The 27,830-nt window shown below is 40.4% G+C and overlaps 1 protein-coding gene and 1 long non-coding RNA gene across 5 annotated transcripts; one reads left to right on the top strand and one right to left on the bottom strand.

Annotated features, from left to right (window-relative positions):
- Positions 1-163: 163 nt before the first annotated feature.
- Positions 164-27,830, bottom strand: LOC119913234. Of its 4 annotated transcripts, none has more exons than XM_038732613.1 (14): positions 27,619-27,830; positions 25,748-25,870; positions 20,790-20,869; positions 20,548-20,648; positions 20,261-20,383; positions 16,313-16,424; positions 16,078-16,141; positions 14,784-14,821; positions 12,081-12,265; positions 8,793-8,879; positions 7,251-7,489; positions 3,022-3,126; positions 976-1,030; positions 164-570 (listed from the first exon to the last, which is right to left on the bottom strand). In XM_038732613.1, exons 3-13 carry the CDS (start codon positions 20,863-20,865, stop codon positions 1,000-1,002), a joined length of 1,161 nt encoding a protein of 386 aa, XP_038588541.1. In that variant the 5' UTR covers positions 20,866-20,869; positions 25,748-25,870; positions 27,619-27,830; the 3' UTR covers positions 164-570; positions 976-999. The 4 variants fall into 4 exon arrangements, with proteins under 4 accessions (XP_038588541.1, XP_038588543.1, XP_038588545.1 ...); XM_038732615.1 differs by having other exon boundaries at positions 164-515; XM_038732617.1 differs by having other exon boundaries at positions 20,548-20,645; positions 27,619-27,828.
- On the top strand, positions 8,474-12,402 carry LOC119913248. The gene is made up of 2 exons (XR_005446413.1): positions 8,474-8,567; positions 12,108-12,402. It is a non-coding gene; the product is annotated as an uncharacterized LOC119913248 (long non-coding RNA).

Below are 27,830 nucleotides of genomic sequence, written 5' to 3'. Positions count from 1 at the left end.
GGAAAATATAAGGAAATACTTTCTGTTAGCCAGAAAGTAGTCTTTCAGAAATTTTATTTTCAGAAATGTTATTAATATGCACTGTGCCCGCCATAAAGTAATAAATAAGAAACATTAAACCAAACTAAATCTATTTTTAAATGGTCAATAAAGAGGAAATTAATTGTTGGTTTGTTCATTATTATTTATTTACAGATGCTCTCTTATCCAGGATATCCTTCATCTTGTAGAAGAACAGCAACATAGTAGTAAATATAGTAAACAAGCTAATCATAGCTTTCAATCTAACAAATGGTAACCAAGGTTTTTATGATTTAGTTTGCAAGTAATGTGAATGATTGTGTAATTGGGACTGCAGGTGCCAACAGGGAGTAGAGCGCTTTAGAAAAACAACTCTGCTCTTCCCTGTGTCATTCTTGCCACGATGTTATCATAACTACACACAAACTTGTAGAAGAGAAGTCATTTCCTTGACTGCAGTGGAGAGGAGGTCTGTTTGTTTGTCTGGGAAAACCCTGAAAATAAATAGACTGAGTTGGACGTGAGAGGAGTTGTCTAATGTCCTGTTAGCTGGATTATAAAAACAAATATGAAAAACGAATTAAATCGTTTGTTAAACATATTTTGTTTATACATATATTACTACTTAGTTATTTAATACTATTACTGTTTATACTTGTACTACTACTACTGTTTGCAATTACTTGTACTGCTAACATTAGCTACTACCATTTCTTAATATTGCTACCACCAATACTTTATTTGTACTATTATAACTTTGACTACTTCTCCTACTTTACTAGTACTACTATTATTAATACTTCTTAAAGTTATACTAGTACAACCATTATTATTATTATTACTTATTATTATTATTACTGTTACAACTTCTATCAAATATGCAGTAATCTCATACACTATTAGTTGAATTGTAAAAATAAAGAAGAAAATGTAATTTAAGATGTGGTGACTCACCTTCACCAGCAGGCCAACAACTCTTCATATGTTTTCATCCCCTACATCACAGTCTCTGCAGTAGAAACACACATATTAAAGACCCACACTGATCAATATGCTGAACAATTAATCCAAAATTCACAATTGCAATAGGACGGTGCATTTTTTGCTAAAGGCGATATATGTGTCAAAATAACATTTTAAATTAAATATTGTCATGCTGCAGAGGTGCCCCGGCCTGCATGTTATGTTCTAGAGACTTACGAAAACATCTTTGTTTGGTACAGATTCCCACAAAAATCATACCATAATCCATTTAAATATGTTTTTCAATGAAAATGAGAATATAAAAATGATCACTCCTCCAGTATTTCAAATCACATCGCAATTGCTATTTCTGTCAAAATAATTGCAATTAGATATTTTATTTCTAAATCGTTAAGCCCTATTGACCAATAGACAGATACATCAGCCTGTTCTCATTCTCTGAGCGTCAAATACCAATGCTTTGTCCCGTCTGTTGGCGTCTGGTACCAACGCACACGGCACGCTTTTGCATCATAATTGAACATACTGTGGAAGCCCTTTAGCACCATTGTTCAATGCTAGAAGTACTACTATAAATAACAGAAAAGTCAGAATAAGGAGGTGGTTGTGGTGGATGGGTGAGTAAGAAACCCAACATTGAACCAGGAGGCTGGTGTTTGTTTCCCGTGTGAAAGAAAAAGTTAACATTAAAGGGGCATTATATAATTTTCAGCGGCCACTAGCGGTGCGGTTGTAAGATTGCAACCAGGTGTGTGCTTGTACGGGTGCTCGCTTGAACTCATAATCCCAAACACAACCGCTTTCATACAAACACAGACAGGCTCTGTTACTTCAACGTTCCCGGCTCAGAAGCAATGTGCAATGTGAGCACAGCTAAATGTATTGGATGATAATGAAACGGTTAGTGAGTTAGACTGAATATTATGAGATTGTTGTCACACTTTATAACAGACTGCAGTAAGTAACATTACTGTAACGTTAGTGGATAGCTCTTCCTCTGTGTTGTTGTCGCCGTTGTGTTATTGTATATTATGTGGGTCACGTTAGTTACAGTGACTGAAACAGTGGAGAATCTGTGTATCTATTGGTAAAACCACAATAAATCTATATTGAACATTACGAAGCAAAGAGCGGCAGGTCTGAGCTAATTAGCGTTAGCTGACTGCCCTGCCTTGCATCACTGTAGGCTATAAACAAATTTCCCCACATTTGCTTTTGACCGTTACATCTTTTCTTTCAGGCTAAATCAAGACTTTGACATAATACCAGTGGTACACAGTGTAGTAATCTGGGTCGTGTTAGCTGGTAAAGTAATGTGGAAAGCGTTACAACTTTGCACCGGATAACGTTAGCAACTGCTCAGCGTTAGCAGCCAAGCTAACGTGACTCTCTCATTGACTTCCTGATGTGACTGTTTTTATCCGACATCATCTGAATCTCATTTGGTCTGACAGACTTTATCAAATAAGCCTTTATTGTTGTTTTTATCCTTACATGGAGTTTGTGTTGTGCTGGGTGCCGGGTGTTTTGTGCTGTTAGTGGACTGCATTTTGTTAGCTGCGGTGTAGTCTGAGAGGCTCGGGTGTGCGCACAGGGCTACATCCCAACCCGGTGTCTTCACATAAGAAGCAGATTAGTGGCTGATGCAAGCAACAGAGTAAATAGACGTGTGCTTAATTTCTATGCGAGGCTAGAGCCCATGGACAGTGAGTCCTAAGTCCTTTTAGTGAAGTTAGCCTTATTGAACTTCTATAATTTAATTCATGCAAGTAACATTTATTTTAAGCCAAACTATGATCTTTTCCTAAACCTAACCAAGTACTTTTGGTGCGAGAACCTAACCAAACTGCGACTATTCATGTTTACCACTAATTTTATTTTTAAAGTCTAACCGGACCTTGCATAGATATTCTTGCTAATTCAAAAACAGCGCTAAAAGGTCTTGACATAGCGTCCATGTGTGACGTCCTGGTATGAGAATTGGTTGGATACATCCTCAGATTCATTTGTTCTTACGCAGCCTTGTAGAAACTCTTCTGGTTCATCATGTGCTGTCTGAAGATGTTTATGGCTTTATACATGTCCATCTGATCTTGGTATTCCTCTGTCACTTTTCTGAACCTGCCATACACACACACACACACACACACACACAGTAAAAAGGACAATTAGGACAACATAAAACAACTACCTAACTTCTTTTATCTGACTGTAATACCAGGATGTGCTTCAAAATACTATGGTTCGCTTTCCTGTGAGAGTTGGATGAGAAGACCGATAACACTATATGTAAATATAGGGCAGTAGCCAGCAGCATCTTAGCTTAGCTTAGCATAAAGACTGGATACAGGGAGTGCAGCTGGCCTGTCTGTCCAACAAAATCCACTTACCAGCTACTCTAAAGCAAATTAACACATTATATCTCACTTTTTAAAATCTGTGCAAAAACTGAACTGAACTGAACAACAAATTGCTATTTTAAACTAAATGAGGATAAGACAGAGATCAACACAGAGACAAATTATTTCTAATAGATTTAAATGACTGGCTGTGCAGGAAAAGAGTGTTGTCAAAAATCTGTGTTACAAAGGTCGCATTTTTTCATTTAAGAAACATTGCCAGAGTTAGACCCCACCTTGCCTTGGAAGATGGTAAAAAGTTGTTACATGCTTTTGTTTTTTCACGGTTGGATTATTGTAATGCCTTTTTACTGGTATGCTCAAAATATATTAATAGGCTACAACTAATTCAAAATGTGGCAGCAAGAGTTTTAACTAAAACCGTAATGAGAGAACACATCACACCAGTTTTAGCTTCTCTCCATTGGCTTCCTATAGCATTTAGAATTGATTTTAAAGTTGTTTTACTTGTTTTTAAAGCACTTCATGGTTTAGCACCTTCTTATCTATCTGACCTTTTATCAAATTATGTTCCAATTCGCTCTCCCAGATCCTCTGATGCTGGTCTTCTTAATGTCCCAAGAATGAACAGTAAAACATTTAGTGAAGCAGCTTTCTGTTACATATAAGAGAAGCAACCTCTCTTGATAGTTTTAAGAAGCAGCTCAGGACCTACTTTTATGCCTTTGATTATAGTTATTCTTTTGCTTTTAACTATTTTATAGTTTTATATTGTATTTATTTCATACTGTAGTCCTGGCTGCTACCCTTTCCCAGTTTTAATACCTTTGTTTTTGTGCTTGTGGATTATGTACATGTTGCTGTATTGTATGTTTTATTTATTTATTTATGTACTTCTTTTTACTTAAGTGCTCATGATGTAAAGCACTTTGAGCTGTATTTTATGTATGAAAGGTGCTATAAAAATAAAGATTATTATTATAATTATTATTATTATTATTATTATCTACCATCAAAGAGTCCACAGGAGAGCTGCCTCAATTAACAAGGATCCCACCCATCCCCAACACAAACTGTTCACACTTCTACCCTCGGGTTGGAGGTACAGAAGTGTGAAATGTAGGACTACACGACTGAAGAAGTCTTTCTTCCCCACTGCCATCAGACTCCTAAACAGTTAATAGGCATCAGGACTCCATAATCATGCCCATCTGTACCATGACATGTTAATTGCACTATTTTTGCATCACTCCATGCAAAATTCCCACATGTATATAATTCATCAGTTGCACAACTGTTAATTTACAATTTTTATTCTTTGAAGCTTATTTTATATCTCTATTTATTATATTTTTTCATTGTATTTTTATTGATACATATATTTTATTTTACTTTTATTTTAGGCATTTGATGTGGACAGCAAAGTAAGTATTTCAGTGTACAGGGAAACTTGAACATCTGACAATAAACACTTTGAATCTTGAATCTGTAACGGTTGGATGGCTGAATATGTATTTTAGAAGTTGACTTTCCAATAGTAAAAGAGTAAAAGAAAACATGGAAGCAAAATTGACCACTAACTTCATAATTTTGATTGTGGGCTCCTCATCTAATAAATATCCATTCTATTAGTTTGTTGTATGAAATTCAAAACTACGTCCTTGTCACCATCCTGCAGCATCAGTTATTGTGTGTGCTTGAATAATAAAGAAGACCATGGTCTCGGTGTGAACTGATTATTTTGTAGAAATCCGTTGAGTATGAAACATACGAGTGTGAGGAAATTAAAATAAATTGTTAAGGAAGTCAGAGCTGTGTTAATATATGCAACATTTTATTTAAAGAGATGGTATTATGCTTTTTGGCTTTTCCCCTCTCCTTTAGTGAGTTATATATCTTTTCTGTGCACGTAATAGGTTTGCAAAGTGCAAAAGCCCAAAGTTCACCCCAAAGGTTCCCATCTCTCACAGAAAACACTGTTCTGAACTACCTGAAAATAGCTTGTTTGTAGTCCAGCCTTTTCTTCCGCTTTGCACAACAAAATACGCATCATATTGCTCGCCTAGCGGCTAGTGCAACACGCCCTCAAAAAAAAACCGTTGGAAAAACACACTGAGTTGCAGCACACAGTGACAAGATGTCATAGAGTTGTTACTGTGTTACTGTGAGAGCACTGAAAACTTTATGGATGAAAGATACTTTTGTTACAGATTAATAATTCACCACGCTGAAACTCTTGCTCCAGTCCATGTTGCTAAGCCGGTAAGGGGAACATATACAGCTGAACCAAAGCCATGTTTACCGGCTTCTCACGACCCGCCCTACTCTGCTTCTGCTTGGCTAGAGGTCCCTAACTAGGACCCGCGCATGTGCATCTCCCAACAAAGATCTTGTAGGGGTAAGATGTATCACTCAATAGCTAAAACGAAGCATTCAACACAGGGTAAAGGAGCTGCAGCAATGTGCAGTATGACAAAAATATGGTGTTTTTTGAAAATGAAACCATGTAAACCTCTTCTGGTACAACTCCTAAATAAGATTTTGAACCTGAAATGAGCATAATATGACCACTTTTATGAGAAGTTCCCTATTTTCAGAGGTGGGACCAAGTCATCGTTTTACAAGTCGGAGTCAAGTCTCAAGTCTTAGCACTCAAGTCCCAAGTCGAGTCCCAAGTCCAGACCGATCATGACTGGCAAGTCGGAGTCAAGTCTCAAGTCAAGGACCAACAAGTCCAAGTCAAGTCCAAGTCTTAAACTTTGAGTTTCGAGTCCTAAACAAGTCATAATCTCTTCACCAAACTTAAAAAACATTTCAAAAGTTTTTTCAAGTTAAAAATAAAAAAAATGTATTGAATGAAGCATTAGCCTGTACAGAAAGAAGGCAGAGGTGCAGTTTCACAGATGTTCTATAATTTCATGAATTAAATTAAATGTTCATGTAGGGCTGCTAATTATTTTGGGTCAATATTGAGATCACAATTATTTAACAGGATTACTCATTGCCTTAGGAAACATTAAACTATTGAACTTCTAAAATGTAATACTTTCTTTTTAAAAACTATTGTATGCATTACTCCAAAATCTCATAGCCCATGAAATAAGAAACAATAATCCAACATTATTAACTTTGCAGCATCTACAGTACAAGAGGTTGCAGCACAGTTTCAGCTTTGGGTGACAGATGGGTCACTGAGGGGGCTCTGTGTGTGCTCTGTGTGGTTCACTGGATTTATAAAACAAAACGAGTGTCGTTGTGAAACAGAACTCAGCGCTATTATCGTTTTATCTTAATTAACTTGTTTTATAATTGGTGGAAGCAGCTTCACACAACAGCTGCGGCTATCTCTCTTCACTGTTTCGTCCTGACCTTTCTTTTCACCGTGAGTTGGTGGATTTTAGAAAGTTGTATAGTGCTGCGTCAGGGCCCCAGCTGTTGTGCATGATTTATGCGTAAAATTAATAGTAGTAGGCCTACTACACAACCCATTGAAGGTACCGGAGAGGGAGTGGGTCGCTGGGGCGTACAGGGCCAGGGACAGGAGATCGCGGTGCGGCCGGCCGCGCTTCGGACGGTCGGTGATTGTTCCCTCTTGCTGGAGGAAGCCACGTCTAATTGACCACCGCGCTATGTTGATGCGCTGTGCAGTTTTTTATATCATAATTTATATTTGGGCATGGGGAGTGCCTAGTCAGCTCAAGACAAAAGGCTCAAGTCCGAGCAAAGTCAGGAGTAATTTGTTTTAAAGTCAAAGTTCGAGTCTAAAGTCGTCATTTTTGTGACTGGAGTCTGACTCGAGTCCAAGTCATGTGACTCGAGGTCACACCTCTGCCTATTTTTCACTTGAGCCCGTGCCGCTCAAAATGTCCGTGCACGTCCGTGTACCTGCGGATCCAGGCGACCTCCTTCAGACTCTCTTCACTCCACTCCTGGTAGATGCTGTAGGCCTTATCCTCAGACCCAGACACCAGCGGGGAACCGGGCTTGAGCTCAGCCAAAAAGTCCCGGAGGCAGGCCCGGGCCGACAGGGCCACCAGCCAATAGATCGGCTCCTCCAAAACCACAGAGTGGAAAGACTGCAGGGCGAAGGGGAGCCACTGTGGGGGAGGCGAAGTGAGGGGGCTCTGGAGGAGGAGACAATCAAAAACTAAATTACATTTTGTTCACATTCTGCCAATTTCATACATTTTTTTATATAGCTTTATATTTTATAGGTGGATGTTGATTGTTGTTGAACACTTAGTCGCCAAAACAAATTCCTTGTATGTGTAAAACGTCTTGGTAATAAAGCTGTTTCTGATTCTGATTTAGTCTGATCATGTTAGGAGTGTGGTTTTGTGTTCATGTCTTTCCTGTTTATTATTTTTTCACATGTTCTAGTTTACTTAGTATCTGGTTTCATGGGTCTGGTTTTGGGGTCTGTGTTTCTATAAGCTTTATTTGATCTGGTCATGTTTAAGGTTTTGTGTTTTGTAGCTAAGTTTAGTCTTTTGTTCATTCGCATGTTTAAGTTTTCTTAGTATCTGTCTTGTCTCTTATCTTAGTTCTTCGTCCTGCATTTTAGTTCTTAGTTCCGTGCTTTAGTTCCTGTTTTGTGTTTTTCCTGGTCTGTGTACTTCTGTGTTTTATTATTTTGGTCTGTGTCTTAGTCCTTAGTTTTATGTCTCCTGTTTTAGTGTATACACTAAAACAGGAGACAAACTGACATGCCCTGATTTTGCAGTCTTTCCATGTTTTGTGTTTTACTTTGGTAGATCTGTCCTTGTGTGTTCCCATGTACTTCCTGTTTTATTTTGTAATCTTCTGTGCCTGGTCTAGCTTTACTCCTGTTAGTTTAGTGTATTTTTGTCTTGATTATTAGTTTGGTACCTCTGCCTTTGTTTTAGTACTTTTGTTTATGGATCTGTGTCTGCTTGTGTTTGTAGTCATTTCAGTTTATTCTGTTCTGTATTAGTTTCCTGCCTGGTTACCTTGCTTTTTCACTCTGCCTCATTTCACTGTGTGTCTGCTGTGCCTAATTAGCTGCTCATGTCATTCACCTGTGCACTTCCTCCCTGTTCATTTGTCTATGTATATATTGCCCTCAGTTGTTATCAGCATTTGCCATGTTGTTGTCTGATGTTGAGAGGTCTGTTCTGCTGTTGCCTTTGGAATACTCTGCCTGGGCTCTGGATTATCTTTTCCTTTACCTTGTGATCCCACGTAAGCTTGTCTCAGTTAGGTTTTTGAGTTAATCAATATTTTAAATTGCACCTTCTTCGTGTATTGTCTGCAGTTGGGTCCACGCCTCTACTACCTGCCACTGCACTCAGCCTTATCTCATGACAGATCAAGGTTCTTACATGAGGCATTTTTAATGTGATCGGGCATACTTATCCTTATTATCGACCAAAAATGCTGTTTGTAAACACAGCCTGTCTGTCTCACCTTGTTTCTGCTGCTGTAGTGTTGAAGTGTGTCCAGCAGCAGTGATTTTGTGTTCTCATCTGCTTCCTGTAAACTACACATCAGGGCCTGCAGGAACAAACAAGACTCTTACATCACAGCCCAGTCACACCAGGTGGGGCTTGTACCACAAAGCGAGCTCAACATACCCATGATATCTTTCAGTTATCTGGCTTAACTAACCCTAACAATCACGGCTGAGAAAAGTGGTACCACGAAGCTGATTATCAACTCGGTAACTCAATACAGGGGTTCCCAATTCAGTCGTGAGCGCGTTCACATAAAAGAGGCGGTGTTAGCAGCAGATGACCAATCACAGACATGAACAAGTCCACTGGCAGCAGAGCGTCATATTTTATGAACTAGGATTAAACTGTAACACTACAGAAATACAACAGCAGCACGGCTGCAGCTGACACATGCAAGGAGAAAATCGCTGACAGTGTGAATGCCTAAATGATCAGGCCTAGTTTGTAATAGTGCATTGATTTGATGTGTCCTTATGAGCTGTATGAAAACATCAGCCTTATTCTTTCAGCTCGGCTGTGTGTCGGCATTTCCACATTAAAAGACACCTCACACCACGTTCCACCCTTACTTTAAAAAACTTGTCACTTCAAAAATGAGAAATTTTTTTTAACACACTCAAAAGTGATAGAAACATTGTTCTAAATTAACTTCATAAAGCAATGAAACAAACTCCATTCTTGCCATAAAATGTGCTCATAGTGGTTGAAAGACTGAATTTCAACATTTAGGCTACTGAAAACTCACTGTCCACATCGCAAAAGATGGGGCAGAACATGAATACAGTCTCTGTGGTAGGCCTATAAGAAAACAATACTAACCTATAATAGATAGCCTACATTCATATTAAAATGTAGTATTTCAATATCCCTACCAAACTGCTCATATTATTCAGCCTCACATAAGAAAAATAAAACCTATTTATTTTAACGGCTGCGTCAGGCTGTGTGAAATGGATTGGGAGTAAATATATTAAACACATTTCAAAGCAATAAGTAGGCTTATCCTGCTGTACTGTAAAAACCTGTAGGCAACAATAGCCTAATGCTTTTAATCAGTCACTGTAGGATTATATCGCTTTATAGACAAGAGTTTCTCCACATCACCGCAGCAAACATAAAGCAGCATATTGGCTAAAACAGTCTGTGGGATTTCCTTCAGATGGTGATGTCATTTTCCAAGAGAGCTGATTGGTCAGTAGGCGGCGTTTTCACAGAGTTGATCTCGTTTCTGCTCCGGAGCAGGTTATGGTCAGGGGCCCAAGCCGTTCAGCACAAGTTACCATGGCGATCTACCCCGGTAAGTAGTGAACCACCTTCGTGGTACTGAAAACCCAGGATTAACCCCGAAGTTACCTGGATAAGCTCAAATCCTGCTTCATGGTACAGGCCCCAGTTCACCTCAGACTGGGAAATAATCACATCTACAGCAGAGAGCAAACGTCAAGTTACTCAAATCATGTTTTATGGTTTCTCAGGAGGAAACGTAACCAGGTTCCCCTCCTCCATGAGCAGGACTCAGGCAAAAAGTTATGTTTGGGATGACTCACCTAACACGGAGTTTAGTAGGTATCAGGTGAGGAAAAAGTGCATTTAGAAAGTTACTTACTTAAAAGGGGCTATAGGTTATGTAGTTTTCAGTGGCCTCCAGTGGAGAGGTTTCAGATTACAACCACTACCTTCTCTTCCTCGTGCGTGTGCTCGAACTAACGAGCGAGCCTAAACAAAGTCCAACACACCAGGAGACAGTTTCTCACAACATCCTGGAAACTCAGGTAAACTCCCACTGCAGTGTTACAGTAATATTTTTTAATCAGTTTTAGGTTAAATTAATGTTCGTTACATTTTCGACAGCTGTAACGTTAAGTTACCATTGTTGTGTCACAGTGTAAGATGCAAAGAACATTGTCGTCCATTGTAAACTTTGTGCGACCAGCAAAAAGTTTTTGACCGCGAACAATTCTACATTTATACTCAGGCTAATTGAAGCACCAGCTAAAGCAGCACATCAACGTGAAACTCAGAAAGAAACTCCGGCCGTTGCTGCCAGTGATGCTTGAACTCGTAGGGACAGAGTGGCGTTATATCACCCAGTAATAAGTACAGTAGCTAATATTACTTTTCTAAGGAGTATATGCTAAGTAATTAGTAGGTCATAGCTATATTTTTGAGTAACTTGCCCAACAATGAGTTGACAATAAGGATCGGATAAATTGGGTATGTTTTGATTACTGCTTGTTATAGGCTATCTAATGTTTACTTTGACTTTGTGAATGGTTGCTTTTTAAGTCGTCCTTCTGTTAATGGTTTTGGTGAGTTATAAAAAAATTCTCTTGAATGGTTGTGATAGGGTTTATATAAGGCCATTTCAGACGGCTTGGATCCGCGGGGTCGCTCTGCGCTCAGGCAAACAACCGCTCCGCGAGGTAACCATGGCAACGACTTCTGTGAAACTGTCGCAGTCATTCTCGTCTCACACACATGCCCGCCTGCTGTCAGAACTTTTCCTACAGTTTATCAATAGACAGAGACTGATCTGCTGTTTTATCTGAGTTTCCTGAATAATATAAATGTTTCTTTAACAGTTAGGCCACCAGGTCTTAAACAGGCAACAACCTTTGCTGCTGTCTCTTATTCATTAAAAATAACCCATTAACTTTTACTGAACTAATTTGAAGGTTAGTAGTTATATTATTTAGTTATAGACTCAATTATTTAATGTTACACATTTAGCTGTTGAGAGGTTGCAATGGATTAGACAATTGTCTTTGATTCCCACTGCAACACATCCACCAAATAAGTTATTGTCATGGGTCCTGCTGCTGCCAGTTTAATCGGGGTGTTGGGGGGTCTTTGTATATTTTCTTGCTTTTTTGCCCTTTGCCAATCACATGCCTGATTATTGTATGTTATGTGGGTCATGTAAGTTACAGTTACTGAGATGGTGGAGAAGCTGTGTACCTGAGTATCTGTAAAATAACAATAAATCTAAATTCAATGTCACGAAGTTAACAGCGGTAGATCTGCACATAGGATAGTAATGTGTATTGCTTCAGCTGGTGAAGTAATTTAACATGCTTTGCAGTGATGTTAGTTCACCTCCCCAACTGCTGGAGAGAGCTGAAAATCACAGACTGATGAGGGTGGACGAGCATCAGAGGATCAGAGTTTAGTTTAGTAAAGAAAGAAAGGCAGAGAGATCAACAGGTAGAAAGACAAACCAGGCAAAATCAAAACCTCTGACCTCCAGTGTGCTGCTGACTCTGTGCAGATAGAGCGCCTCCTGCTGCATGAAGTTGTTGTAGCAGCGGTGAGTCAGCTGACCAGACCAGAGCTCCTTGAGGAAGGAGGACGAGCGGAGAATCTCCTCCGCCAAGAAGTAGCTGTTGCCCCACACAACATCAAACAGACTCAGAACGGGAACGATGCCTCAGATAAAGAGGGGAAGAAAATCAAAATGTTGTTGCTATGTGATGTTAAATAGTCCTGCACAGGGATGTGCACAAATATTTTTGGGGACGGGGGCTCAAGTGTATAAAAGTTAAATATATTAACACAACTTTGAATTCCTAACCAATTTATTTCAGTTCCCTCACACTCACGCATTGTTTCATATTTATCGGATTTCAACAAAATATGACGACCTTATTAGACACAGATTTTACTGTATTAACCTGTAGTGTCTCCACTAAGTACTGTACGTTAACCTGCATGGCATTAGCTGAACTTTAGCTAACTTATTACATTAGCTAGTAGCTCATTGTCATGCATGTTAGCAAGACATAAGTTAACTATAAGTTAACTATATTTGTCTTTTTGGCTAATTAGCTGTAAACTTGAGGCACTGGTAGCTTAGTCTTTTTTCCCCATCACCTCCACACAAGCCAAGAAAACCACCAAATTCAAAATCTCAGAAAATTATAATATTGTGAAAAGGTTCAGTATTGTAGGCTCAAAGTGTCACACTCTAATCAGCTAATTAATCCAAAACACCTGCAAAGGGTTCCTGAGCCTTTAATTGGTCTCTCAGTCTGGTTCAGTGGAAGACTGCTGACCTGACAGTTGTGCAGAAAACCATCATTGACTGCGTTTACATGCAGCCAATAACCCGTTCAAAACCGGGATATTAGCAATAACCCGGTCGCGAACGGCCATGTCAACACCGGCAAAAACCCGAATATGCTCATATCCTGGATTTTAAAAACTGGATAATATACCTGGGGTACCCCTTTTCTAACCCGAATTTTTGGTCATGTAAACGCGTATCGGCATATCCCCATAGTGATTTGTGTTCTGCGCATGTTCTATTCGCAAGGAATCTTGGTCTTTTGAGTACGTCCGTACGTTAACCGTGTGTCGCCATTTACATCGGGGTAGTGCCAATTGATTACAAATTCCATGTATACAGGAGTAACTCTCTCTGCTCACGCATGTAAACGGGTTATCCCGAATGTTTAAAAAAACCTGAATAGTGACCTTAACCCGAACATAACCCCAATATTGACAGCATGTAAACGTAGTCACTGAGGAGGGTTCCACAAGGAGGGAAAGCCTCAAAAGGTAATTGCAAAAGAAGTTGGATGTTCTCAAAGTGCTGTATCAAGGCTCATTAATACAAAGTTAAGTGGAAGGGAAAAGTGTGGAAGAAAAAGGTGCACAAGCAGCAGGGATGACTGTAGCCTGGAGAGGATTGTCAGGTAAAGGCCATTCATGAGATGTGTGTGGGAGCTTCACAAGGAGTGGACTGAGGCTGGAGTTACTGCATCAAGAGCCACCACACAGACGGGTCCTGGACATGGGCTTCAAATGTCGTATTCCTCTTGTGAAGCCGCTCCTGAACAACAAACAACGTCAGAAGCGTCTTACCTGGACTAAAGAAAAAAAGAACTGGTCTGTTTCTCAGTGGTCCAAAGTCCTCTTTTCTGATGAGAGCAAATTTTGCATCTCATTTGGAAACCAAGGTCCCAGAGTCTGGAGGAAGAATGGAGAGGCACACAATCCAAGATGCTTGATGTCCAGTGTGAAGTTTCCACAGTCTGCTTTATTAAGTCCAGAGTCAGCGCAGCCGTCTACCAGGACATTTTAGAGCACTTTATGCTTCCTTCAGGAGACGAGCTTTATGGAGATGCTGACTTCATTTTCCAGCAGAACTTGGCACCTGTCCACACTGCCAAAAGTACCAAAACCTGGTTCAATGACCATGGGATCTCTGTGCTTGATTGGCCAGCAAACTCGCCTGACCTGAACCCCATAGAGAATCTGTGGGGCATTGCCAAGAGAAAGATGAAAGACATGAGACAGAACAATGCAGAAGAGCCGAAGCCGCTATTGAAGCATCCTGGTCTCCCATAACACCTCAGCTGTGCCACAGGCTGATAGCATCCATGCCACGCTGCATTGAGGCAGTAATTCATGCACAAAGGGCCCGAACCAAGTACTGAGTACATATGCATGATTATACTTTTCAGAGGGCTGACATTTCTGTATTTTAAATTTTTTTTTTTTTATTGATTTCATGTGATATTCTAATTTTCTGAGATTTTGAATTTGGGGTTTTCATAAGCTCTATGCAATAATCATTGAAACACATATATATATTATTTTCACCTGTTGAATTACTGAAATAAATGAACTTTTGCACGGTATGCTAATTTTTTGAGTTTCGTGTGTGTGTGTGTATGTACTGTATTTGTGTGTGTGTCTCTCTCTCTCTCTCTCACACACACACACACACACATACAGTACATACACACACACACGAAACTCAAAAAATTAGCATACCGTGCACACACACACACACCTTTCGCTCCAGGAACAAAAAGGTCAGGTGGAAAAAAAATAGTAAGTGGACTTTGAGTTGTGATTGTTTTGTTAAACTGGTTTTTCCAAAGTCAAATATTTCTTTGCCATAAGTACTGGGACGCTACAACAACCAGTAAACTGTTACCTGGTTTCCTGTCGCTGGAGAGGACTTTTGAAGAGGAGCTGGAGATAAGCAGAGGAGATATTCAAGATGAGCAGATAATACAAAAAAAATGAGTCGTGAGCTGTTTGAAGCTCGATCATCACACATCAGGGGTCTCCTTTATAAAACGTGCGTAGAAACCTCACTAAAAGTGTACGTACGTAAAATATTCAGACTTATAAAACCGTGCGTACGCACACGTGTTTAAGTTCCCTTTATAAATCACAATCAACTTGAAATGTGACGCATGTGAGGGAGATCCATGTCCGTCCCTTCAAAGGCCCATAGTTGCCTATAAATGTTCAGTGAAACGCCCCTCACTAATATTAATACATACTGACTGCATGAAGAAAAGGAGGCAAATTCTGACAGAAAAGCTACAAAATGAAATTTAACTCTGTGACCCTGACGTTCCTTTTGGTGAAGCTAAAGCATGTGGTTTGGTGGGTAAAAAACGCACTTTCACGCACCAAAGGAAAGGGGGCACCGGAGATCCACCCCTTTAAAAACTGATCTGCAGGAAGAGGTATCCCTCTTGAGTAACGACTTCACTGGCTGGAGAGGGACACACACACGCAGGATGAGGAACGGGATGTTTAATGAGCTTTACTACCTGCTGTAATCAGCTGTTCCGCTTGTTTTGGAGTGGAGGAGACTGATTTCAGCTCTATGTAAAAACTTCCTGAATGATGAAAACTTAAAACAACAAACAAACAACAAACAACGGTGGAAAAGAGAGGAGCAGTTGTAGAAAATCACCCGACATTCTCCAGTTAAAGCCAGTAGCCTCTACTCGCCCATTCAGAATTTCACTGCAAAGCAAGCCCCACCCCTCCAAAGTACTAGTACTTTTGGAAAGTACTAGCCCCTGAGCAGGGACTTTTTGGGGGGTAAAATAAAGACCCTAGAACTAAATTTAGACCCTGGTCCCGCTGGTGTTCCTCCAAAGGTTCCTAGTTCTGGGGTATAGCTCCTTTGGTTTGAAATGCAGCAAATGTGGGGTCCGGGGACCCCAGGGGATCTTTGAGGAGGTTCTAGGTGGTCCCCAGCAAAAAGGACAATAGTTTATTTTTGTTATAATTCTATCCATAAGTAGCACAGTGACAGAATGTGTGACTATTTTGGTCACGGGGTTCATACACTTTCTAAAAGCAAAACTCCAATCAGATGGGGAACCCTGGGACAAAATCTTATCAAATGGGGGTCCGTGGTCTAATTAGTGTTAGTTTAGGGGTCCCTGATGTGAAAACGTTTGAGAACCACTGCTTTAGCCTACCTGGCTGTGTTGGAGCAGAAGTAGAACCTGAGCTCTCCACAGGGGGCGCTGTGCAGCTTTCCACCTAAACACAAAACTCACACTAAGATTTGGTTTAAGTTTTTAGATTTTTAAAAAGAAGAATAATGAAGTATTATTCAAAAACAACAAATCGTAATACATTATTTTTTCACTTTAAAATAATAATCCATTTATAAACTACATTGATCCATTCATTCCTTGTTTATTCGTTTACTTTTTGGTTCCATTTCCATGCAAGCCCCGCCCTCGCTGGTCTTTCCCTGCCTCTGATTGGTCCAATCACTCATCCTGAAGGGGGAGTTGTCGCTCCAAAACCAAGAGCCGTTCTTCAGACAGAAAAACAAAGAGCCAGGTTCTTTAGTTATTAGTTACTTTACAAATTCACATTTTTGCAGACAAAACATGTGAAGAGCTTATAAAATGTTTTGTTAATAATAATATTGAGATTTGAGCTGTTGGTTGGACAAAACAGGCACTGTGAAAGTGTCACTTTAGCTACCTTTTAATGTGAAGATGAAAACCATATTATCATCACTATCTTACTGCTGTGTACATTCTCCAAACGCAACACAAATAAAAAAAAAAAATGCACTGCACAATTATTTCCTGTATCCATGTATGTAGCCTACTGTATATTTGTATAATAATAACTGTATTAGTCTATATCAGTGGTTCTTAACTTGAGGGTCAGGACCCCCCTGGGGATCGCAACCTGGTCCCATGGGGGTCGCGAAAATGCTACTATAGACACAAAAAAAGAGACGGACTATAGTTGTGAATGGAATCACTTTGGGTCAAGACTGTATGGCTGCAGCCTTGTGCCCTCCCGTCTCATGCCCTCCCGTCTCATGCCCTCCCGCCTGGTGCCTTCCGCTAGCTTCTACGGTGCAAAATAAAAACTCACATCTGGTTCGTTCTCTCTCCTCGTACTTTGGTGTTTTTGAACTAAATAGTTACGGCAATCATGCGAATGAATAAAATACTTAATAAAATATCTGCTGCCTATCCTGTATATGTGCCAACCCAAAGACACACACACACACACACACAATAGAATAAGCAATTGTATTTGCAGCGATTTCCCTATTAAGTGTGGAAACAATATAGAATATATATAAATAAAAACGAGTCTTGGAGAGAGTATAAGATGTTAGTATATTTTGTTCTTATCATGTTGCTAGGCAACAACCAAATCAGCTGTCCTGTCAGTCTAATCAAAGATTATAGCGCCAGCGATCTGTAATCTTTGGTTTACTGCTAAGTAAAAACTGTTGTGGTGGCAGCCCAGCTGACAGTGAGTGTCATGGCTTTTTCTCCTTTTTGTCTGTGATTCTGTGATTTTCCCTGGTTTTCTCTGTCCTACCTGCCTCCCTGTGTCTCCTCCCGTGTGTGCCTTCTCTCTCTCTCCCTCTGCTCCTGAGCCCAGCCAATGACCCGCACCTGCACCTCGTCAGCCACCTCGTCAGCCTGGCACACCTGCCAGCGATTAGCCTCATCTCCAACCGTTCTTCTACCCCGGTTCTCCAGTCAACCCCTGCTTGATCATCGTTGCTCCCAACCTGGTGCCAACCTCTCAAGCTCAGATTTAAATAATCTTTGTTTTCCAGCCCCCGGTTATTCCTCGCAATAACCCTGTCTTTCTGTCTGTTTCCCTCCCAGGTTCACTCACCCTCATCCTCCGTTCTGTTGGCTGGGCTCATTCTCCGGTCCTCTCCTCTTCAGACTTCCCCCACGGCGTCCTCCCAGTTCTCCCTTGCCTCCTCCGTTCCTCGGCCCCAGTGTCCCCCGGCTCTCTGGTCTCAGTCAACTCGGTTCCCCGTGTCTGTGTTTCCCCGGCTTCCACCTCTCCCTCCACTCCGGTCCCTCAACCCCTTTTTCCCTCAAACCTCCTTTCCTCTGAGCGTTGCATTTGGGTCCTCTCTGCCCCCACACCACACCACCCTTAACAAAAACTGTCATATTGGCAGAAACTTGATCACAACTCGCAGGTCTGTGTCTTTTGTTGTTAAAAACATCTGCTTTAAGAAAAACAGACAAACAGAGGGCGTCTGCTCTCGCATTGTTTGAGTGTTGGAGGTGTACAAACACACAGAAGACATGGAAGGGGAGATACTACACTGCTGGTAGTAGCCTACCAGTTGGTCCAGGTGCTTCGTCTTACTGATGGTCGGTTTAAGGCTTACTTTAAGATGTCTCTGGAACAGTTTGTTGCAGTCTCCGGACAATTCAAACAACTGTAAACTTTGGTTAGCAAAACTGAGTACCCGTCTCTCCATTCATTAGATTGGACAATGGAAAAAAAACGCAAATAAGGTCGGGCACTTTTCTGTCCAGAGATGATTTTTTTCGACTCTGTGTGTTCAGAGCGCTCTTTTGAAAACGCAAGGCGCAGCATGCGGCCAAAACGTGAGGCTCACAGGGCACATAAACAGGAGGCTCACTGATAAGTAATAGATAGTAATAGTAATACAATTTTAAAAAATGCGCCTCTCACCGCAAAAAATGCATTCTGTCTGATGGTGGGAGTCGCAAAATATTTTCAACTTCAAAAAGGGGTCGGAATGACAGAAAGGTTAAGAACCCCCCCTGGTCTATATAGTTTTATTTTTTTTTTTACTTTTTTATGTTACACTAATTTAATATAAATGTAATTATCTGTTAAAGAGGTCATATTATGCAAATTTTCAGGTTCATCAATTTATTTAGGATTTGTCCAAGAACAGGTTTACGTGGTTTCATTTTCAAAAAACACCATAGTTTTTGTCATACTGCACATTGCTGCAGCTCCTCTACTAGTGATGCATCTTACCGCTACATAATCTTTGTTGGGAGTACCACATGTGCAATTCCTAGTTAAGGACTACTAGCCAATCAGAAGCAGAGTAGGGCGGACCCTGAGAAGCCGGTAAACACTGCTTCAGTTCAGCTATATGTTCCCCTTATTAGTTTGGCGAAATGGACTGGAGCAAGAGTTTCAGAGTGGTGAGTTATTAATCTGTTACAAATGTATCTTTCATCCAAGTTTTAAATAAGCTCTATCTCTACATCACAGCAACATCTTTATGTCCATTGAGTGTCTGGAGGGTAGCTAGTGTTTGGAAGGGAGAGGAGAGGTGTTTGCTGCAGCGCAGTGTTTTTCCACCGGTGTTTTTGAGGGTGTGTCGGAGTAGCCGCTTGCCGAGCGTTATATGACGCGCATTTTGCTTTCATCCATGTGTTGTCACAGGGATGAAAGGGAAACGGCTGGACTACAAACGAGCTCTTTTCAGGCAGTTCAGAGCAGTGCTGTCTGCGGGAGATGGGAACTCCCTTTGGGCTGGACTTTGGACTTTTTCCCCTTGTAAACCTATTAAATGCACAAAAAAGGTATATAACTCAATAAAGGAGAGGGCAAAAGCCAAAAAGAACCACTACTTTAAGTTTTGTTTTCACACTTAAGGCCTTAAATCTCATTTCCAATTTATTGACTTGATCCAATTCTTTTTATTAATTGTTCACATAATTTTTTTTTAAATGTGGCTCATATTAGACTTAGTGTGAACTGGGACAGGCTAAAAGTGACCTGCATGCGCAGAAGAATAATACTACATCAGTAAGTAAACATGAAGGGCACAATGGTTAGTGTCTATGGTTTTATTTTTAAGTTGATTTCAGGAGGAAGAAATTGAGTTTGTGAGCAGAAAGAGAACTAATTTTTTAATTGTGGAGTTTTTATGTTCACCACGGCTCCAGCTAGACTTCAGACCTCCAGACAGTCGCATCACAAAATATCTGACCTATATCTGATTTGGACCACATATAAAATCAAAACTGGAAAATATCAGAGTATTTGTGACTTTAGATGTTCACACTGCTAAATCAGATCTGAGTCACATATGTGAAAAAATATCAGATTTGGATAACTTTGACCTGCAGTCTGACCGTCTCAGTCACTAACTAACATGCTAACGCACTTTGGAAGATAGTTGTTGCAATCTGAAACCGCACCGCTTGAGGCCGCTTAAAACTACATATAGCCACTTTAAGTAACATTTTCAATGCAGGACTTGGGAGTTTTACTTTAATAAAGCATCAAAGTACTTTCTCCTCCACTGGAGAGGTGTTTTTAAATAAAGTCCTGATATAAGAACAAGAGCACAGCACGCTGACACAGACACCATACCTGCTGTTCCTGGTATCCACCCAGCCACACAGGTGTGTGTGTGTTTGCTAGCAGACGGACAAACTGTCTCTCCTCTGGTGTGTGAAGCGACGCCAGTTTACCAGCTGCCTGAGAGCACAATAACTAACACACACACACACACACACACACACACACACACACACACACACACACACACACACACACACACACACACACACACACACACACACATTACACCACACCAAAGCCATGTAATACTGAATCTTCTGTTTTATAAACTTAAATGTATTGTATCTTCAGTTTACATCGGCAGTGCTCCAGGAGCTCCACACAGGGTAGAAAGCGAAGCATCTCTGACCAAACAGGAGCCACCGAGGTGGGCATGAAAAGACCTGCTCCGTCCCTGCTGACACGTTATTTAATTATTAAGTTAGAAAAGGCCATTTGAATTACATATTTATTCAGTACAAACCCACTGTGGAGATAAGAAATGTCATTATTATTTTAATGTGACTGACAGGAATCTCCATCTTACTGTTTTTCTTACCTGAAGATGACAGTGAAGCAGACGTCTCAGTCAGGAGGACAGTCAAGACGAGAGGAACTAACACACACACCATCATTTACCTGTAACACACACATATGCAAATATTTACATCACAGCAGAGACACATTTTAACTTTATCTTCTGGTGTTTTATGATCACTGTGTTTTTATTTATTTATTTCTGTAAAGCACTTTTTAACCTTGTTAAGCAAAGTGCTGCATAAAGTTTATTATTATCTTACAAAAAAAGAGTGAAGAATAGCTCTTATCAACTTCAAAAAGGAAGTTGAGGAATAGGCCCATAAATCAGACACCTGCTGTAGGGAGGAGAAACTACAGCAGAACGGAGGAAAACTGAAAGAGGACTTAGAGTAGCTAAAGGAGGACTGAAAGTCTTAATCCAGTATTGTATAGCTGCCTGGTTTGCTTGTCTCCTACCAAAAAAAGTCGATGTTGATGCAGAGGAGCCTTTTCAGAAACACAGGGTGATCACATATGAAGGTATTTTTGATGGTTTTTTTTGGTTGAAGGTTTTTTTAATGCAAGCAAAAAAAATATTTTGAGAGCATATTTATGGCACTGCAATCAAAAATCAAGTTTGTAATTAAAAATAAACAGGCCTTTTTTGTGTCACAAAAAGTTTTAATTGCTATTATGTCATATTATTTGATTGCAAGTCAAAAAGTTTTCCTTTTCAGTCAGAAAGTTTTACAGGTTAAACCGTTTTGCAAGTGAGAGAGTTTTGCAAGTTGAAAAGGTTTGCAAGTCAAAAATGGTCAAAATAAGAGATTCTATTGGTGGGTTTGATTGACATGGTAACATAACTACTCAAATAGAGGCAAACGTAATCAAGTAACTAAAAGATTTAATTAAACAGTTAATGCTTTGGGTCTTTGGAGACTGCAGTCTTTGTTTATTTAAAGTTCGGCTGTCCTTTGATGGGGTAATGAAACACAAAGCAAGGTCAGTTGCCATGGTTACATGTGTGGAGGGGCCAGTTTAGGATTTCCTGCCCCCCTCCAAGGAGAGTTCTGATAGGCTGTTTGTAATCTCTGGTTAATGTCCCTTTTGTCAGTTTAACAGTCAGGTGCCGCGTTATCAGGCTGTAATCAAAAGGTGCCAGTTTTACGATCAACTGCTCATGAATAACCTTTCCACCCCCCTTCCGTTGAGGTCTCTTCAGCAGTGTGTTGAAAGTTGATCTTTAACCCCCCTGCTCCTCTCTGGGAGAGGAAAAGAGGAATTTGGAGTAGCTCCAAATTTATTCAATATAAAATGCACAAATCCACACTGTTGTCCCACTACAAGTAATCATAATAATGGAACCTATGGATAGGAAGCTGTCATAATTTAAAATTTTAATTTACTGTGGGATAAGGTGTTGTGGAGTAAAAATAAAAACAATGGTTCAGCAGGTGCTGTCAGGGAAGAGAGACAGCCACGATGGAAGGTGGGATTTCCATATGCTGTAGCGCATTGGGCCCCAGGTAGAAGTAGATTAAGAAGGGACATTACATGTCCTACATGAGAGACAGACGACAGGTTAGAAATATGTGCAGCCGGAGAGCGCAGACACAAAATAAGAAGCGCCTGTCACACACCTGATATCTCTAAGCTAATCTAGCTTTACATAACTTTCCCTACAACCCAAGAGACATCCAGCAGGGTGAAGATGCTTCCTAAACTCCCTGCAGCTCTCTGGAAACGTAACAACACAGTAACACCTCAATGTCTAGATAACAGTCTATATTTCCAATATAATCTCAGAGGTCTAAAGTCTTGTTTATGCTGTGACCATAAACTTCAGTTACCACAGTCACAGAAAACTAGTTTTGCTGGATATCATGCACAATGTGTTAAACATGAGTCGCTAACCTTAACCTAGCTATAGTCATGTCAAAAGCACAGCTTCATGTTAAGACGGCTAACGTTAGCTAACTGTTATACATGTCATTCTAAAAAAGGAGACAGCTATAGACTCTGTGACCTTGCCAACGGTGAATATAAATAATCATTACATCATGCCATGCCGGTAAATGCAAACTCATGATTGGTCCGTCAAACTCACCAATAGAATCTCTTATTTTGATCATTTTTGACTCGCAAACTTTTCTACTTGCCAAACTCTCTCACTCAGGGGCGCCCCCAGAATATTTTTCCAGGGGTGGCCAGATGGGGCCACTGAAAATCCTGGGGTGGCACACTAAACCAAAAGCCATAATTGAATTTCAGGAATTCTATTATGCAGTATATAGACTAGTTGAATACTGCACAAAAATATGAGTTAAAGAATCACAGACTGATATACTTTGGTTTCTTATTTTACAGTTAAAATTGTTTTCCATAGACTAGTCCTGTTTGTTTGTTTTTAGTCCTGCTTGATGTGTTATCGTATGTGTTAGGCAATTAATTGTTCTTTAAATAGGAAAGTTAACCTTTTCCTTAAAAAGACAAATACAGCTTTTATTTGTAGGAGTGCATTGACGGGGAGGAACAAAACATTTACTGGGAACAAGACTACTCAAGATTACAGACATCATGGAGCATAAATATTTTTCTTTAAATTCAAATTGAAACATGTGTCTTTATACAGTTGTGTAGGCTGTGTTGTGTGTTTGGTGCTATTCATGTTGAACAACTAGGATAGTTATTCTTGTAATATCCCACTTTTTAACAACCGATTTGACCAGTGTCATATTTATATGTAAATATGGTGGTGGGGCACTAACTATTTTAAAACATAGATACCAGTAAAACTACAATACTTTCTCTTGCTTCTTTGTTTTTTAACATGTCAATCATTATTCATGGCTCCACAAAACACTGAACATGAGAGAGCGAGAGGAGTGCATTGACACAAGTTACAGTACCACTGTCACAAACATAGATTAAGAATGCAATATTTAAGCAGATACAACCAAGCTCAAAACAAATGAGCCTACAAGGCCATAAGCAAAAAGCAGTAAGCTCAACACCAGTGAAGTCAACGATGCGCACAGACAGAAGGTTTTAGGGATCCAGAGCCTTTCTATAGCCGCTTTCCACAGAGATCCTGCAATCAAAACGGAAAGAATGTCGGCCAATATACAGTGGGTACGGAAAGTATTCAGACCCCTTTAAAATTTTCACTCTTTGTTTCATTGCAGCCATTTTCCAAAAATCAAAAAAGTTCATTTTATTTCTCAGTAATGTACACTCAGCACCCCATCTTGACAGAAAAAAACAGAAATGTAGAAATTTTTGCAAATTTATTAAAAAAGAAAAACTGAAATATCACATGGTCATAAGTATTCAGACCCTTTGCTCAGTATTTAGTAGAAGCACCCTTTTGATCTAATACAGCCATGAGTCGTTTTGGGAAAGATGCAACAAGTTTTTCACATCTGGATTTGGGTATCCTCTGCCATTCCTCCTTGCAGATCCTCTCCAGTTCTGTCAGGTTGGATGGTAAACGTTGGTGGACAGCCATTTTCAGGTCTCTCCAGAGATGCTCAATTGGGTTTAAGTCAGGGCTCTGGCTGGGCCAGTCAAGAACAGCCACGGAGTTGTTGTGAAGCCACTCCTTCGTTATTTTAGCGGTGTGCTTAGGGTCATTGTCTTGTTGGAAGGTAAACCTTCGGCCCAGTCTGAGGTCCAGAGCACTCTGGAAAAGGTTTTCGTCCAGGATATCCCTGTACTTGGCCGCATTCATCTTTCCCTCGATTGCAACCAGTCGTCCTGTCCCTGCAGCTGAAAAACACCCCCACAGCATGATGCTGCCACCACCATGCTTCACTGTTGAGACTGTATTGGACAGGTGATGAGCAGTGCCTGGTTTTCTCCACACATACCGCTTAGAATTAAGGCCAAAAAGTTCTATCTTGGTCTCATCAGACCAGAGGATCTTATTTATCACCATCTTGGAGTCCTTCAGGTGTTTTTTAGCAAACTCCATGCGGGCTTTCATGTGTCTTGCACTGAGGAGAGGCTTCCGTCGGGCCACTCTGCCATAAAGCCCCGACTGGTGGATTGCTGCAGTGATGGTTGACTTACTACAACTTTCTCCCATCTCCCGACTGCATCTCTGGAGCTCAGCCACAGTGACCTTTGGGTTCTTCTTTACCTCTCTCACCAAGGCTCTTCTCCCCCGATAGCTCAGTTTGGCCGGACGGCCAGCTCTAGGAAGGGTTCTGGTCGTCCCAAACGTCTTTCATTTGAGGATTATGGAGGCCACTGTGCTCTTAGGAACCTTAAGTGCAGCAGAAATTTTTCTGTAACCTTGGCCAGATCTGTGCCTTGCCACAATTCTGTCTCTGAGCTCTTCAGGCAGTTCCTTTGACCTCATGATTCTCATTTGCTCTGACATGCACTGTGAGCTGTAAGGTCTTATATAGACAGGTGTGTGGCTTTCCTAATCAAGTCCAATCAGTATAATCAAACACAGCTGGACTCAAATGAAGGTGTAGAACCATCTCAAGGATGATCAGAAGAAATAGACAGCACCTGAGTTAAATATGAGTGTCACGGCAAAGGGTCTGAATACTTATGACCATGTGATATTTCAGTTTTTCTTTTTTAATAAATTTGCAAAAATTTCTACATTTCTGTTTTTTTTCTGTCAAGATGGGGTGCTGAGTGTACATTACTGAGAAATAAAATGAACTTTTTGGATTTTTGGAAAATGGCTGCAATGAAACAAAGAGTGAAAAATTTAAAGGGGTCTGAATACTTTCCGTACCCACTGTATATCCCATTCCCAGAGCCGTACCTTTCATACAGTGCAGCGATACAGGATATTGGCGTAATAATCCCGAATAATAAGGCAGTATGAAAGTGGCGATATGACAACAACATCATGACAACAACTGTAATCCGTAGCCTGGTCTCAACCAATCCAGCACAACAATTTGCCCATGCAGGGACCAGCAGCAGAGTCAGGATGATAAAAGATGCTTTCACTCACCAGAGCTGAGGCCTCACCTGAGGAGAAAGGCGGCCCGGCGTTTTTTCCTCTGGGCAAACTTCTGGGTGACTGAAGTTTTTCAGACAGCCCGCCGACTCGTCGTGGCCCCACAGTGTTTGTTGTGCTACTCACTGGAGCGCCTGTTGGGCGAAAGTAACATTGAGCCCAGTTTCACAGCATCGTCCAGATGACTCCCGCTGTTCTCATGTTTTGCAATCCTCTCAGAAAGATGAAGATGAAAACAGGCACAGGACGGTCTCCCCCTCGAAGCATAATTTTAACAGCTGGTCACACACCACGCTGTCAGGAGCTCCAGTGTTCATACGACGTTAACTTGATGTTAGCGATGGTGCTAACCTGTTGCTATCTGCAGACTATTAACTCTCACACACAGTACAATACACAAAACTGTGTAGCAGTGTGACAAACTTATTATAAACTAGCCAGGCTACTAACTGTCTCTGTACATTAATTAAATTAGACTTTTCTTTCTTCTGCAGCTTGTTGCTGCCTCCGCAGAAAACACACACATTCGGCACAACACCGGTGTACTCTGCTCTGCAATGCCTGTTAGTCCCGCCCCTTAACCAGTCACAATTTTACAAATGTGATTGCCATCTACATGTAAGAATAGGAGGCCTCTCCTTAAATAAACATCACAGCTGGTCACACCTCAGGGTCAGAGGTAACCCTCTTAAAGTGACAGAGCCTAATATGAGAACACTTTCATGCTGCTATTCACCTGTTAACTCAAACCAAATGGTTACATAATATAAACATTATATAGCATTTTACGCATATGCTCCGTTTTCTTAGAGTGGCGGAAAACCTTTTGACTTACAAAACTATTTAACTTGCAAAACGGTTTAACATGCAAAACTTTCTGGCTCACAAGCAAAACTTTTTGACTTGCAATCAAATAATATTACATAATAGCAATTAAAACTTTTTGTGACACAAAAAAGGCCTGTTTATTTTTCATTAGGAACTTGATTTTTGATTGAAGTGCCATCAATATTCTCTCAAAATATTATTTTTTTTGCTTGCATTAAAAAGACACAAAAATACCTTCATAATCACACAGGTGATACTTTCACATCACAAGGAATTCAGGTAAAATAGGTTACAGGCAGTGCTTGATTTGAAATATGCCGCTGCCGAAAATAATTAATTAATATGCTATTTAAAACGCATGGCGTAGCCTACCTGCACATAGTTGTTTTGAAGGGCGAAGAGAAACCATTATTGCTACCAAATCAAGTAAGAAAATCAATTACCCCATTAGGCTGGATGAAATCGTGGATTTTATTTGTACAGAGCACAAAAGGCTTAAACTCAGAGGTGCCGGAGCACCTTACTTGATACTTAAATTAAGCACTGGTCAACAGGTTATAAATTAAATGCCACCAGTTTCTCATCTTAGACTTCTTCCATCTACGGCCGCTTTCTGCTAATAAATGAGTCTGTTTCCGGTTGGTTCCAGCTTGTTATTTTTAATTCAGTTCAATCTTATTTTATTTAGCCTATAGCGCCAATTTATAACAGAGGTTATCTCATTGGACATATAGGCTAGAGCAATTTCCTACCATGAGCAAGCACTTGGAGACAGGAAAAACATACGGATCTAAAGCCAAGAAAAATCGGATCAGAAGTAACTGAAAGCAAGTTACAAAGGCAACGACTTTATATTTAAACATTGATTACTAATGGTAGGATAAAGACGTTAACTACAAACACAATGACGCCACCGTGAAGGAACATGAATGCAGAAAGTGAGCGTGGCAGAGAAAGTATGAAACAGACAGAGCAAATGACCGAGCAGCAGGTGTAAAAACGGTGGTAAAATTATACTCTCGTAGTGATAGAGAGGCCAGTTATATGAACTCACCCGGTTTATCGCAGAGAAGGAGTGTGTTTCTTTGGTGACTTTAGGGAGAAGATGCTGCAGCCGCAGGGATGAAGATTAGTTGCTATGGCAAGTCGGAGACACAGGCTACAGCAGAGATGGTCTTTTACAGAGAAAGTTTGGCGATCATCATCTATCCCAGTCCCAGAATCTGCAAATCCTATTTGCAATGTCCTACTCTGATTGGCTCAGCC

This window comes from Micropterus salmoides, unplaced genomic scaffold, assembly GCF_014851395.1.
Source record: "Micropterus salmoides isolate LMB-PRFRI ecotype aquatic unplaced genomic scaffold, ASM1485139v1 Ms_hic_scaffold_2, whole genome shotgun sequence".
NCBI classification, from domain to species: Eukaryota; Metazoa; Chordata; class Actinopteri; order Centrarchiformes; family Centrarchidae; genus Micropterus; species Micropterus salmoides.
This window is presented reverse-complemented; position numbering and strand designations above follow the sequence as displayed.

Coding starts and splice junctions, on each gene's coding strand:
- LOC119913234 (XM_038732613.1), bottom strand. CDS start 20,865: ATGATGGTGTGTGTGTTAGTTCCTCTCGTCTTGACTGTCCTCCTGACT. Junction 3,127..7,250: donor GAGGTCGCCTGGATCCGCAG/GTACACGGACGT, acceptor TGTGTATGGCAG/GTTCAGAAAAGTGACAGAGG. Junction 1,031..3,021: donor AAGAGTTTCTACAAGGCTGC/GTAAGAACAAAT, acceptor TTTCTACTGCAG/AGACTGTGATGTAGGGGATG.